This window comes from Columba livia, chromosome 1 (assembly GCF_036013475.1).
Source record: "Columba livia isolate bColLiv1 breed racing homer chromosome 1, bColLiv1.pat.W.v2, whole genome shotgun sequence".
Taxonomy (NCBI): domain Eukaryota; kingdom Metazoa; phylum Chordata; class Aves; order Columbiformes; family Columbidae; genus Columba; species Columba livia.
The window spans coordinates 204,322,309-204,336,612 of NC_088602.1; the positions used below are offsets into that span (position 1 = coordinate 204,322,309).

A 14,304-nucleotide genomic window follows, 5' to 3' on the forward strand; every position below is an offset into this window, starting at 1 on the left:
ACTTTCGTCTTCACAACAGTGCCACATGTTGCTGGTCTCATCCCTTTGACAAATTTTAAAACAAAGCTTGTGTTGGAGCTGACAACTGGTTGCCAGGAGCCTCTGCAGATCTGCGCAGGCACAGCACATCGCTGTGGTCACATCCTTTCTGGGTGCGAGTCACTTGCTCCGTGTCCCCATCAACATCACCAACACAGTTTGACATCCCCAGTGATGGAAGGATCAGAAACAAGCCCCTTAGCACTGGTGAAGAAGCTCAGCCATGAATTCTGCAGGAGGAGTGAGTTGGGCAGGGAGGATCACATTCTGTCCCCATTTCACACGTTCTCCTGAATGTCAGTGGATGGAGAAACCACTCAGAGAGACCAAGTGTGAAGAAGCCGAGTAGCGTATCCACACCCTAATAGGATATATTATGTGTGCTTAGGTCATCAAGAGCTGTGTCCCATCCTGTATACTAGAGAGGAAAGGACATGTACAATTGCCTTGGCTTTGAAATTAAACCAATAGCATCATCTCTAAAAACAGGCCGCAACTCAGCAGGTTCCCAGTGCCCACTAAAGAGATGGCCCTGTGCTTGCTACCTGGTGTGTTTTCACAACCCTTTTTCTTTTACAGACATGACATGATTCTGTAGAAGCGTGTGTTAAAATGCAGAGTTTGGTAAATCTTTGTGCAGCAAATGGGAAGGTGGCTGAATAATAATTTTCACAGAAAGGTTCAAAAGCTATACAGGGAAATTATATATTTCAGCAACATTTCTCCTGTTTACCACATTAGGAATTAGCCCTAACTGTTGGAGATAAAATACCCAAGAAAGCCTTCCAGTGAACTATTTCTGTTGCAGCAGGAGTCTCTCATGTTAGGACTGATCTTTCAGGATGGATTTTTCTCTGTTGATGATCCCCTTTGGAAGGCACTAGGCAGCCATGACTCAGTGAGCATCATATTTAATAAGGCAGATTTAAGGTAGTATCTGCTTGATTGGTTTGGTTTGTGCTGGTCTTTGGTTATTTCTTTCGTTGTTTTTATGGTCTTTTGATTTGTTCAGACATTTTTGGGTCAATTGCCACTGGGTTTAGAAGACGATCTGTGGCCACAGCCTTGCTCGAGGCTGGACTAATGCATATTTATAAATAAGGAGCCTCTAAGGGAAGCTATGGGCACCCCAGCAATACAAAGCACTGTTCTCTGCTCCTTTACAAGCATCTCACACAGGTGTGATTTCTCTTGACTGATCAAGTTTCCATTTGCTTTTTACCTGTGAGAACAAGCAGAGAATCCAACCCATAAAAATTAATAATACACCCCAAAATAGTTCAGCTTTTAAATAAAGATAAAATTTTTTTAAAAGGCAGGTAGAACAGAATGGTTTCTGAAGGATAAACTTCAGGAAGGTCTGAAGAAATAAGTAAGTCCTACAGTATGCTTAAAGGATCATCCAAGTCAAGTATGGTCAAGCTAAAAAATCTCAGCATTGCATTGCAAGAACTCAGTGGCCTGTCCCCTGGCCTTTGAACCCTTGCTGCGCTGGAAGAGTTTGTGATACACACTCGGAAAAGGTTAATTTGAACTGGTTTGTTAGTGCCAAGGAGTGACTGACTTTAGTTTCAGCAATAATCCCATTGCTTAAATCAGAATATGATAATGTACTTCAAGATCTCCCCCGATTCAGTTGCTTTCTGGGAGGGGTGACAAAGATGGCCAAACGTGCGCTGAGTGGACGCTGTGGTTCTCACGCAGGGTGAGCACAGCTGGAGCAAATGCCGTGAATCGTCTGTGCTTGATTTGGGTCCATCCCAGCTCCACCAGAAGCTGCTCGTTTCCCTCTTGTCGGCACACCCCAAATCAGCTCAGGCGCCTGGCCAGGGCTGAGGCTCTTCATGCGCTTTTAAATGTTCCAGCATCTATGTAGCCGCTGTGGCAACCTGTGGTGCAAAAAACGAATCGCTTTTAAAAATAAACCTGAGGCTGATGTGGAGGTGGGGAGCAGGGAGAGGAAGGAAAGGGGAAGAGCAGTCGAAAGAAAAACGTAGGTCATTAAAGTTGTCCTAAAAGAGGGGAAAAAAAAAGGTAGAAACATCTGCTGGAATCATTAGCAACTTTTTAGCAGGACTCAGCAGTTTGTGGGCAATTCAGTGAAGAAATTCAGCAGTTCAGCTTTTGTTAGTAACTGCTCACCAGGGTTACTATTAGGAATTACTAAATGCTGGAGAGAGCTTTCCCTGCCAGTGCAAACACCAGCCTCCTCTGTCAAGTTCTTGCAGCACAGATGTGTTTGCAGAATTGAGTTTTGTTGCCCTGTGAAAGCAAACCCAAATGAAATTAAGATGACTACAGCAGCTAAATGAGGATGACTACAGCAGCTAAACAAACACCTTACCATGAGGTTGTCCTTCTTTGCCTGATGATACTTAACCTGGCTGACCTTTAGAGAGCCCTTTTTCCAACTCCTCTGCTCCAGCAAGCTGAACAAAACGGGTAACAGAGGGGGGTGGCGTTTCACAGAATAAGTGACAGCTGTCTTTCTCTTGGAAAACTGAAGAAAATAGTGGTGGAAAAGATCTGTGAGATTCTCTGCTCCCCCCGGGCCAGTGCAGAACTGTTTTATGGCATGGGTTGCCTCAGTCCTCTTTCAGCTTTAACAGTCTGCTGGAATAGTAGCAATGAAAGATGAAGCTGAAAGCACAAATTTTACTCTGTTTTGCTGCCAAAACAAAGAATTGTTCCCAGGTTCCTGCCAGAGCTCTGTGAAATGGCAGCAACATTTTCAGCCTCCTAAGACTGAGTGTTTTCACTGCACACTTGGAGGCCAAGCTGCAAATGCAGGTAGAGGCCCCTCTCACCCCATCCTGCAGGTGCACAGAAACTCCAAGTTTGTCCCATTGTATCTGACTCCTGCAGATAACAAAGTTCTGCTTTCTCTGTGCTGTTGCTCTAGAGGGGCAGGGGAGCCCCCCAGAGTAACCCTTGGACAGCAAGTGCTGAGACCACCGAGGGACCACTGAGGACCAGGAGGAACCCCTCTGAAAGCATTGCCGAGTCAAAGGCTTTTCTGCCTTTAGGCATAAACCTACAGGACCCCACAAGAAGTCCCTACAAAGCACTGGGCACAATCCAGCTGTCTAAATGTAGCTGCCTGGTGCCATTTCAGGTGGGTTAGAGTATCCCTCTGCTAGTCCAAAAGAGTGTGGGTCTCACTGGGTCCTGTGTCATACCTGCCACCCCATGGAAGACATCTCAAATACCTTAGATCATCTAGACAATTCTGTTGAGGCAAGAGATACCAGAACTAAGCTTTCCATAAACCTAAGGTGGATGCTTTGAACTACAGCTGGAGCTGAACAACATACCTGAGTGAAAAACATGTAGATGTAGCGTTTACTCTTTCTTCAGCTTACTATTCATCTCACAGTGTGGCCGTAACCTTCACGTCCTTACTCTGTGATGAAAGGATGCACTCAGCTTCTGCAAAGAAGGTGATCGTCACGAAGCAGTGACTACACTGTGAAGTCATCCCAGAGTCCAGAGATATATTAACGGGGGCAAATGCTAATATCATCCTGAAAAATCAGCTGCCAAAGTTGGGGACCCAAAAATGGATGCAGCCAACATTGCCTCTTCTTTGAGATGCAAGATCTTGGATAGTAATTGATGCACCATCCCAAACCAAGATAAATTCAGGAACCACATCAATAAGTTCCCCTAAAGATTTGAAGTTACAAAGGCTGTCATGATATCTGATCAACAAAGCTGGACTTAATGCGTGGACTTCTTCAGTGGAAGTTGCTCGGTAATTGCCACTTGAAAAGTCAAGAGATTTGGACATCCAGTTTATGTATCTTGACCTTCATCTTCACAAGAAACAACTACTGTCCCAGAAGGATCTATGAGTTATTGTTGTTTTGGTGTGTTTTATGGGAATCTTGCTAGATAATTTTGTTCCATTACATTTTTTCATAGAACAGGCACTACATGGATTGAATTAAACATTTGCTAATGGGATAATTGCAGTTCTTAAGAAACAGGCTTTATTGCCAAATGCTTTCTCCTAGGCTGAATTTTCAAAAAATAAATCTCCAGGGCTTCGTAAACTATTATTTGCCATTGGGAACTTCCATGGGTATCATATGTCTTCTTTTTTCCTAGGATCTTTAAATGAATATTTTTGTTGCTTTTATTTTTCTGTGTAATGACTACAAATGTCTTTGTGTGCCTCACTGTCCAATCTCTCTCTGTTAGCTTAAACATTAAGAATTTGCCATAAACAAACATGACTGGGTAACACCTGCTTCATGTCATAATCTGATTTCTTTTTGGAAGGACGGCATCCAGACTTGGGTAAAATTACAAGCGCTGCAGATGTGTATTCTGCTGTCAGCTGGCCTAGTGAAATCATTGTTTATTGACAGGTTCCCAAGAGTCAGATAGTTCTCAGTCTGCCAAGAAAGACATGCTGGCTGCACTGAAATCCAGGCAAGAAGCTTTGGAAGAGACGCTGCGCCAGCGCTTGGAAGAGCTGAAGAAACTGTGTCTTCGAGAAGCGGTAGGCAATGGACATTTTATAACCTGTCACACTTTGTTGCTTTCATTGTTCTAGCTTGCTCGTTGTTTTGAGGTTCTGTGGAGTCAGGAGAAGAGATTCCTTCCACAGTCACCTCTTGCAAAGCTCATTGTACAGAGGCCTCAGGAAGGTCCAGCTCTTTCAACTCCAGATTGCAACATCACAGGACTTTTTCTCCCAGACAAAGGGAACCGTGTCAGTTGGGAACCCCGTGTCAGTTGGGAACCCCATGTCAGTTGGGAACCCAGTTGGCTTGAAGCTAGGAAGGTGCTCAGCATCCATGATGGCTGTTTGAAATTGTGTATAAGATGCATTCAGATGGGCTTCTTATTGACTCTGGGAAAATGCAGCTACATAAATTCCATTGAAAGGCTGTCCTGTGTACTGATTCTCACTTCTCAAATGCTTTTGACTTAATTAGCAAAAAACAAACAAACAAACAAACCACACAAAAAAACAGGCTGATACACTTTTTTCTTGGAGCAGGCCTGACCTTACATGCTTTTCTTCTCCCAGCACATTCTTACATGCAGCACACAAGGTCTCATCTGCTCTGTGTAGACTCACTCCATCCAACATGCTCTGGCACTTCTGGAGAGGAATGGCAGTGTGGTGGCCCTTGTGAAGAGGAACCATTACGGTCATACCAGGGCATGCAGGACAGCTCAGGAACTCGTAACCTTCCCACTCACTTGCCAGTTCATTCTTGAAGTACACAGGAGGCCAGTTTAGAGATCAATTTAATGTCTGGGGAAATCACAACACTGCTGCAGATGCGTGTGGAGATCAGCAGCAGTGTACACTTGGGTCATTCAACAATCCTCCTTTGTTTAGAAGCCCTGAAAATCTGAATTTAACAACAAATCCTGGTGTGTAACACAACAGGAAGCTGGTTGCAGACAGTGGCGCTGAGATCTTCCAGTTGTTGCTTAATATTTGATGTGTATCTCACCTTTGACAACATTGGGGAAATAGGTCACTGATTCAACTCTTGTAGCACTTTTTTTTAATTAGTCTGTAGTTTTAACACCGACAAGAATAAGTTGTGGAGAACACCTCCTAACAAAGAAAGTCAGCAGAAATCTCTGCTGTCCCAGTTCCCGTCCTTCACTCCACATGAGCAAACCTTTCCCACCTGGGAAGTCCTGGTTGACTTCAGCAAACAGCTCACACTGATAAAGGCCACCGGTACGAGATTCAGTCTTGTAGTCCATGGAGTACAGAGCTGAGATAATCTGCAGGAAGCAATCACATGCTCTTCGGGGTGCGATGGACAAGGTCTGGAGGGTTCGTCTTGCCCTGGAAGAATTTACCACCCTAAGGTGATGTCTTGCAGCAGCACACATGCAGGAGAAGATGTGCCTGTGCCCCAGTTGCAGGAGCTCCCTGCCCAGTGTCTTTGCTTTAACCCCAGCCCCATCTGTGCTGCAGCCTCAAGCACTTCAGGGGATGCAGGCGAAAGCTCCCTCTGGGGCATGGAGCCAGTGGTAAGAATCACAGAATCATAGAATATTTTGGGTTGGAAGGGACTCTCAAAGCTCATCCAGTGCCACCCCTGCCATGAGCAGGGACATCTTCACCCAGATCAGGTTGCTCAGAGCCCCATCCAGCCTGGCCCTGAGTGTCCCCAAGGATTTGATATTTCCTTAACATGCTGCAGCAAAGTTGGCCAGAGCCCGCCTGTCAGCACCTTAAGAGCTGGTAGAAAGTGCTCGTGCTTTCTGTAGATGATCCGAGAGAGGCAGTTGATGGACATTTAGAATCTAACCCTGTCTTGCAGCCCTGCAGCTCATCCATCAGCAGCCTGCAGTTGGAAGTATTTCCTCTCAGGCTGCCCTTTGTCCTTTGTGCTTTGGCATGGGAATGGCCAAAACAGAGCGAGAAGGCAGAGAACCAGGAGATTAGAAAAGGGTTAAAAGAAGGGGCATGATCAAATAAGCATAGCCAGAGCCATTCAGAATAGTGGCATCAGGTTACTTCGGGCCATCACTACTCCAGTTACTTATTAATTTAGATTACATTTCAGGACTGTGCCTGTGAATACTTTTCAGCTTATGGAGGCAGCATGGTAGCCCACATTTAATTTTGTTCTGCTGTAATCTTGGGCATTTTACAGAAGATATTAACTCTTTCCCCACTGCCCTGCTTCATATTAAGTTAGGGGTTCTAAAGAAAATATCTTCATTTCCTTTGGGAAGGGATACAGGACTCTGTGTCTTGATGCATCCGCTTAGAGCCACATGTCACTAGAAGGAACATGTTACAGAATAAAAACTGAAATAACCCCACAGGGCTGGAGGGACGGTGCAGAATGGGACTCTGAGACATTTCAACAGCGCCTCTCGCAAGTGGGGGTTGCACACGTCAGCACAGAGCCGTGCCGCAAACCCATTTTACTGGGAACTGCTTGATGGAAAGATTTGAAAAGGCCAGGTCCTTGTTTCCTAGTGACCTGAAAAGAGTAGAAAGAAAAACCCCATTAGGGAGCGGGGGGAGAGGCCAGGGCAGGCGGGGGCCTGAGCTGCGCACTCACATTAAGGTCAGCTGCTGTTCGGGGGGATTCAGATGATTTAGGTTACTCTGCCAGCTGGATCCTCTCAAGGCTGATGCTAAAGAACACAAAAGCCTTTTGTCCTCCATGGGGAGACGTTTGAGTACAAGGAGTCGGGCTGTGCTCATAGTGGGGCTCCTGCTTTTTTCCGTAGGCATTTGAATGCCTTCAGTTCAGATATGTGTGACTGTATTGTGTAGTCCAAGGGGAAAAAAAAAAAGAAAACCACAATAAGCAGCATTAACATCAGTATCGACGCTTACTGCTTCCTGTGTTCCCAATATTCCTCAGTTCTGAGGGTCTTCAGATTTTGAACAAATCTTTGCAAATGAACCTGTCATTCTGACAAAGCCTCATCTGCTATTGCTCCAAAGCTGTCAATGACATCACTGGGGTTTGGAAGGGGCTCTGATACATGAAGTGTTATCAGACAGGTAATGAGGTACCAGGCACTGCTTTTAGTGACCATTTTCACTGCATTCCTCTCAGACACATCATGAATCAGTTGGGAATGTTTTCCTGTGCGGGTCATAACCTGCACGGCTGTTGCCAGCAGGGCTTTCTGACTCAGCAGACCTGCATCCTGCATGAAGGTTCTCGGATCTGCTCACCCCCCTCTCAGAAGCAGCTCCGCAGACAGAAGCTCTTCTTTCCCGCTCACCCTGTGGCAGAGATGAAAGTGTGTGTGCTGCAGTCTGCTGAGCCCCAGGGCCCAATGCCCTAGGGATGGGCACCACCTACAGACCTACCCTGGCCAGGCCAGAAAAATCTCTATTCATGCACAGGTTGAAGAAAAGTTCCCCACCCTCAGTGTCAGGTCCTGGGATGAGTTTGCAGGGCTGGGTGCTCTCCTTTGTGTTTATCAGGTGGCTGAACTGGGTATGGTGTAAATGAAAGCCCCTGGTTTTATGGTCACAGTTCAAGAGCAGTGTTGTGCTTTGCTCTGCTGCAGGATTTCCAAGATCGCTAACAGCACTTTCTGCTTACAGGAGCTCACAGGAAAGCTGCCACGAGAATACCCCCTGGATCCTGGGGAGGAGCCGCCAATTGTAAGGAGAAGAATAGGAACTGCCTTCAAACTGGATGAGCAGAAAATCCTGCCCAAGGGAGAGGTGAGGTTGTGCCCTTCCCTTCCAGCCCTGTGTCCCCATCTCGGGTCTCTAAGATGATCGGTATGCATCACATAGGAACCAGCAGTCCTATAGCCATTTTTGCTTTAAATGACTGCAGTTGGTCATGGTGCCTTTTTATCATCCATCAGAATGGGGAGAGTTGGTGCCCTTAGTTCAGACTTGAAGTAAAGGTTAAACCTTCGAAATTCAGCTCTGGCTTTGCTAGAGGTAACAGGAATAGCTTGGGTGACCACATGGACCATGACAGTCCCAGCACTCTGGTGACCGAGTGCAGTGACTCGTGCGAGTAGGGAGCACATCAGAGCCCCTTGGGCCATCTGATCCCTCCTGCTGCCTTGTTACTGCAAACACAACCTGCTTTCTGCTTCAGTAGCAATCCGAATTCTGATCTCCTCTAACAGGGAGAAAGGCATCAACGTTATCCATCTTAGCCCTGCAATAGCAAGATGACAGCATTTTTCTCTCCAGTCCTTAAACAGAAAAGCCTTCGTCCCTACCTGTGAGAAGCTGGAATTATGTTTTTCTAAGTTTGCCAAGGGGTGTTTGTTCTCTTTCCTCGCTCCCACAATGTGCTGGGTCAGTGCCCTGAACCGTGGTTGTGAAAACAGGCCCGCAGCAGCTGTAAGGCGGGACCAGATTCACAGAACAGCTATTGTCTGCAGAGACGCATTTGTCTCGAGACACTTGTGTATATTCCAGTCTTGAGTTTCCTTTTTATTTTTGTAAGGGGAGAGACTGAAGCTGGTGTGACTGTGCGGTTTAAGGCTCAATTCAGCCAGGGAATTAACTGTTTGTCGTTTTGTTGGCATTTTCCTTCTGCTGAAAAAATAAACAGCTGGAGCTCTTTAGTTTTGTTCTCAATGGAGCCTGGGAGAGGAATTCCACCAAAGTCAAAATATTCATGAACTAGCACATTTAATTAAGCTTTTCAAAGGGAAGCACAGCTTAGCTGAGTTACTCCTAAAACCCCTGCAGTCTGTTGGCTGCTCAGTTATAACCTGATCTCCAGCTTCCTCAGATCTTACTGCTACAAGGCAGCTTTGGGGGCCAGTGAGTAAGGAATCTCCTTACTCGGGTGGCAGGTTAGGTGGGGAGAGCGTGAAGGTAAAGCCGTTCCTCCCCATTGCAGGCACTCTGCCTTTTGGCATCAGCAATCCAAACACGCTGACTCAGCCTTTCTCTACCTCCCTTTTCATCTGTCAAACTTTAAAACTGTGTTGAAAACCATAAATTTCCGTTCTCAAAGAAAGATGTTGAGCTGTGTTTATTTGGCTGCCAGTTTGAGAGCATTTAGAGAGGCCAGTGATGGGTCTTATGTGCTTTTCAGCAAGTGCAAACATTAGAAACTCAATTTAAACCAAAGGTGAAATGCTCCCTCAGTCATGTAAATCTAGGGCTGATGTGACCAAGTGTGACAAGGACCTGAAGCAAGAGACTTCCATCTTGAGGCAGATGATAGCCCTAATTTTCTGAGGCTTTATTTATAGCGGCCTTGCTATAAGAAAATAGACAATTATGGCTGGGAGGAAAATGAATATGTTTTTTCTAAGATACACTGAATGATTTAGAAGTGAATCTGTGAAGGTCTGAAATGACAGGTCACTTCAAACTCTCTGTACCTTTAGTAAGAGCTTTGTCAGAGCAAGACTTGCAGGGAAGGGGTCCTATTGTATTTTTTGGTAATCGCCTCTAACAGGTCCGTAATTCCTGACTCTGGGGAGGATTTTTCCAGAAGATGGTGAATCAGGTTCCAGGCCTTAAAACACCATGGTATCAAATTAACTTTTAATAAGTTTGGCAGTGATAGAGCTTCTAAACTCTCCAAAGCAATCTGGGTGGTGGGTTCAGTCTCCAGTTAAGTGAGGGAAATGATAATTGTAGTTTTAAGGCAATGCTGACTCACGACTGACAGCAAAGTGATATTTTTAAAGCCAAAAGCCCAGAACAGAAACTTCAGAGAACATCTTAAATTTGATTAACGCCCACAGCATCAAGCTCTTGCAGCATACACCACTGCTAAAGAAAGAAAAATAATTTGTATTTGCGTAACGGGGATCTCCATGAATAATTGGCTGTCTCTGCTTGCAATTTGAACACCCACCATTCACTAGAAGTAAAAATCTCAGCATTTTTTTTCTAATTTGTAATGTGCTGTGTTAACCTTTCCAGCAGACTAGCACCAAAAACTCCATCAAGCTGGGGAGGGTGACCAGATCTGTTTTAGACAGCAAGTACCTTTGAAGCTCACAGCTTGGGGTCCTGATGCAGACCAGAAATCTCTATATTGGCTTCTGCTTTGCCATAAATTGGCCTGAATCCTTTGACGTTGGAGAATAACTAAAAACCAGTAGGTGGCTTTTGGGGTGCACCTGGCTGCATTTAAAAAACTTCTGAGACCCTGCAAGGGCTCGTGTTAGAGGCACTGGTCCTTTTTTGGGGCACAGAAAGCCTGCTGTTACACCCTGCCCGCTCTGAGACCACCCTCCTGGCTTGTAACTCCAGAATACAATTTTCTGGTGCAATCAGTTGCAGCAGCCCATAATTACTTCAGCTCATACTCTCCCTTGGACTTTGAGAGCCATGCACCAGGGAAGGATTAGCCAACCTTTGCCTTTTTTTCTTTTCCCCAAGAGGTCGGTGGGTGCCAAGCAAACCTCTCAAGAAGGTTAAAGGTGCAGTTTTGCATCGCTACATAGTGCTGGTATCAAATGCAGCTCAAATAGAATCATAGAGTAGTTTGGGTTGGAAGGGAGATATGGAGAAAGGAAACAGGGAGAAGGAGTGGGTAGGAGGCAGGTGTTACCCACGAGATGAGTGTAAAAGAAGGAGTGTGTCAGCAGTAGAGCACTTTTGGACTAAGCCATATTGAATGTCATGAAAGGCCAAACAGCACGGCAGGGTTGGGGCTAGAGTGCACATGTCCTCCTTGTACATGTTATCCCTTCCACCAGCACTTGTGTGAGCAGGTGAAGGTGAGGTGGGAGGCCCTGAGCTGAGGGGAGCAGCATCATCGTGAATGCTTTGCTGATGGAGAGCCTTGGTTGGAGGCCACTCGCCAGGTTCAGGGGGAGCTTCCCCAGAGCTGGGCCAGGAGAGTTTATTGGTAGCCAAAATCCTCTTGCCTTTTCCCAGGAGGCAGAGCTGGAGCGCCTGGAAAGGGAGTTTGCCATTCAGTCCCAGATCACCGAGGCTGCCCGGCGCCTGGCGAGCGACCCGAACGTCAGCAAAAAGCTGAAGAAGCAGAGGAAGACATCCTACCTGAATGCCCTGAAGAAACTGCAGGAGATCGAAAACGCCATCAATGAGTATCGTATCAAATCTGGAAAGAAGCCAACCCAGAGAGCCTCCCTGATCATAGATGGTAAGCGGGACATAGCATCAACAGCATCACGGAAGGTTCTGTGGAGGGCAGGGAGCAAAATTGTTGCCTTGAGGAACAAATTTGCCCTCCCTCCTCTTCTCTGTCCTGTCTGGAGGCCTCCATGGATGCTGGCAGTCGGGCTGTCCTCTCCCGTACCAGCACTCTGGTGTCTGGGCTGTGTGCCGTGTGTTACGGATGTGCTGGTTCACAGCACAAGAAGCCGTGTCACACTGTAGATTATAGGCATGTCAGGAAAGCAGACTGTGACTCCTTTGTTCATCTATAGAACTGCTCTGTTAACGTCTCCTCCGGAGCGGTGCTGTACAAATGTAATTAATGTTAGCAGATTGGGGTGAGCTCTCTAGCTGAAAGGCATCTGTAAAATCAAAGTGGTAGCAGTGTCATCGCTGTGTTCAAATGCTTCTCTTTTTCTTTTTTTTACAATGTAATTCTCAGGGCGCTTTATGGTTTACTGGGTTGTTGATTGGTTTTTCATGAAATCCATTAACTTTCTACTGCAGTTCTTTCTCCCTTGCTGATTTTGCCCTTTCCCTTTGACTTGCAGAGCTTTTCTCTGTGCCTTTGTAGCAGGAACTGAGATGAGAGCTGCTGTATTTGTGACCTGGGTACCAAGTTGCACCGCAGTCAGGGATAACAGACAGCCGTGAGGACACGGGTTGGCGGAGGCAGCTCACACATGTGCATACGAAAGACATGAGAGCTCCTCCTGCTGCTACAGAGGATGCTCGGAAAGCATTTCCCTGAATTACACAAAACTGATACCTAATGTGACCCTTTAGTTAGCAACAGGATGATCATTTTAAGGGGGTAGATATCAAACCCAGAGTCGTTAAGGCCTGAGATATAAATCTTGCTGATAGCACCATGCCATTTCGCATGCTCTGGGGAATCTCAGCTCTCTGTTGTGACTCAGTCTTAATCCCCGTTAATTGAAAAGACTTAGCAGCTCCTTGAAAGGCAGCCTGCTAGTGAGAGACCTGGCCTGCAGCTCTGCCCTCCCAAACTGAGAGTGGGCTGAGTCAGTTGTTTATAGGAATCTTGCCTCTCAGCTATGCGAGGAGGAAGACGTGGGTGAGTGCTTATGTCTAAGACCTAGTGGATGAAGATTGTGCTGCTGTTCAGTGCCTGGTCACTGCAATTCTCAGGAACGTCTGACCATATTTGTATTTTCTTCCCTTCAGAAGGAAACATTGCCAGTGAAGACAGCTCCCTCTCGGATGCTCTTGTTCTCGAGGATGGTATGTTGGCTGCTGTGTGTTCTAGAGGGCAGGAAGGAAACAGGGAGCGATGTGTGAGCTCCTGCTTGATGCTCAAAATGGAGGAACTCTTCTGTGTAATAATCCATTCAAACGTCCCAGTAGTAGAAACACTTGGTCTCCCCTGACTCCACCTTGTAGTAGGACATCAGGCCTGGAGTAGTGAGCATTTCCATAGTTACTGCTCTGAATTCTTTCAAAAGACAGTCCCAGAATTACCCTTTATTTTCTCTTAAAGTTTTGGTTGTTGCAATGTATCGCATGCTCTTGCTGGTTATTCACCCTTAAAATGGAAATGTGAGCCAGTGCACTTTTGAAAGTTGAGTTTTCAGGTTGCTCCTGGACCCAACCAGGGAAAGCAGGGTAAAGAAGCAGGTTCTGGAGGTGTGATCATAGAATCATAGAATTATAGAATGTCCTGAGTTGGAAAGGACCCACAAGGATCACCAAGTCCGACTCCCGTCCCTGCACAGGACAACCCCACAGTTCACACCATATGTCTGAGGGTGTTGTCCTGTCTCATCTTGAACACTGTCAGGCTTGGGGCTGTGACACCTCCCTGGGGAGCCTGTTCCAGTGCTCCAGCACCCTCTGGGTGAAGAAACTTTTCCTAATGTCCAACCTAAACCTCCTCTGGCGGTGTTCCCTGGGGCTGTGCTGCCATTGGAGGTATTGCACAGCCATCACCTCTCTCCCTTCTTCTCTTCACAGAGGATTCTCAGGTCACCAGCACAATATCCCCTCTCCAGTCCCCACACAAGGGACTCCCTCCCCGGCCACCCTTGCACAACAGGCCTCCTCCTCCACAGTCGCTGGAAGGCCTCCGCCAGATGCATTACCACCGCAACGACTATGACAAGTCCCCCATCAAACCCAAGATGTGGAGTGAATCATCCTTGGATGAACCCTATGAGAAGGTCAAGAAACGCTCCTCACACAGTCATTCCAGGTGAGCCAGCTATCTTGAAGCCCCGTCACACAGACATCTTCTGCTTCCAGAAGGCCCTTTCAGGCCCTTTCAAAATTTCATAGAATCATAGACTAGTTTGGGTTGGAAAGGACCTTCAAAGCTCAGCCAGTCCAACCCCGGCCATGAGCAGAGACATCTTCACCCAGATCAGGTTGCTCAGAGCCCCGTCCAGCCTGGCCTGGGATGTCTCCAGGGATGGTTCATCCACCACCTCTCTGGGCAACCTGGGCCAGTGTTTCACCACCCTCAGTGTAAAAAAATTCTTCCTCACATCCAGCCTGAATCTCCCCTCCTTTATTTTAAAACCATCACCCCTCGTTCTATCACTACAGGCACTGCTAAAAAGTCTGTCCCTATCTTTCTTATTGGCCCTTTTAAGTACTGAAAGGCCACAATAAGGTCTCCTGGAGCCTTCTGTTCTCCAGCTGAACAGCCCAACTCTCTCAGC

The 14,304-nt window shown here is 46.5% G+C and overlaps 1 protein-coding gene across 11 annotated transcripts in view; it reads left to right on the forward strand.

The window, feature by feature from the left end:
* The window catches only part of FRMD4A (FERM domain containing 4A), a 395,327-nt gene that overhangs the window by 367,382 nt on the left and 13,641 nt on the right, over nt 1–14,304 (forward strand). For all 11 annotated transcript variants that reach the window (XM_065049256.1, XM_065049257.1, XM_065049260.1 and 8 more), the window contains 5 exons: nt 4,413–4,546; nt 8,105–8,227; nt 11,381–11,609; nt 12,812–12,868; nt 13,598–13,835. In XM_065049256.1, the coding sequence (XP_064905328.1) occupies nt 4,413–4,546; nt 8,105–8,227; nt 11,381–11,609; nt 12,812–12,868; nt 13,598–13,835 (781 nt within the window). The remainder of the gene's footprint in view (nt 1–4,412; nt 4,547–8,104; nt 8,228–11,380; nt 11,610–12,811; nt 12,869–13,597; nt 13,836–14,304) is intronic.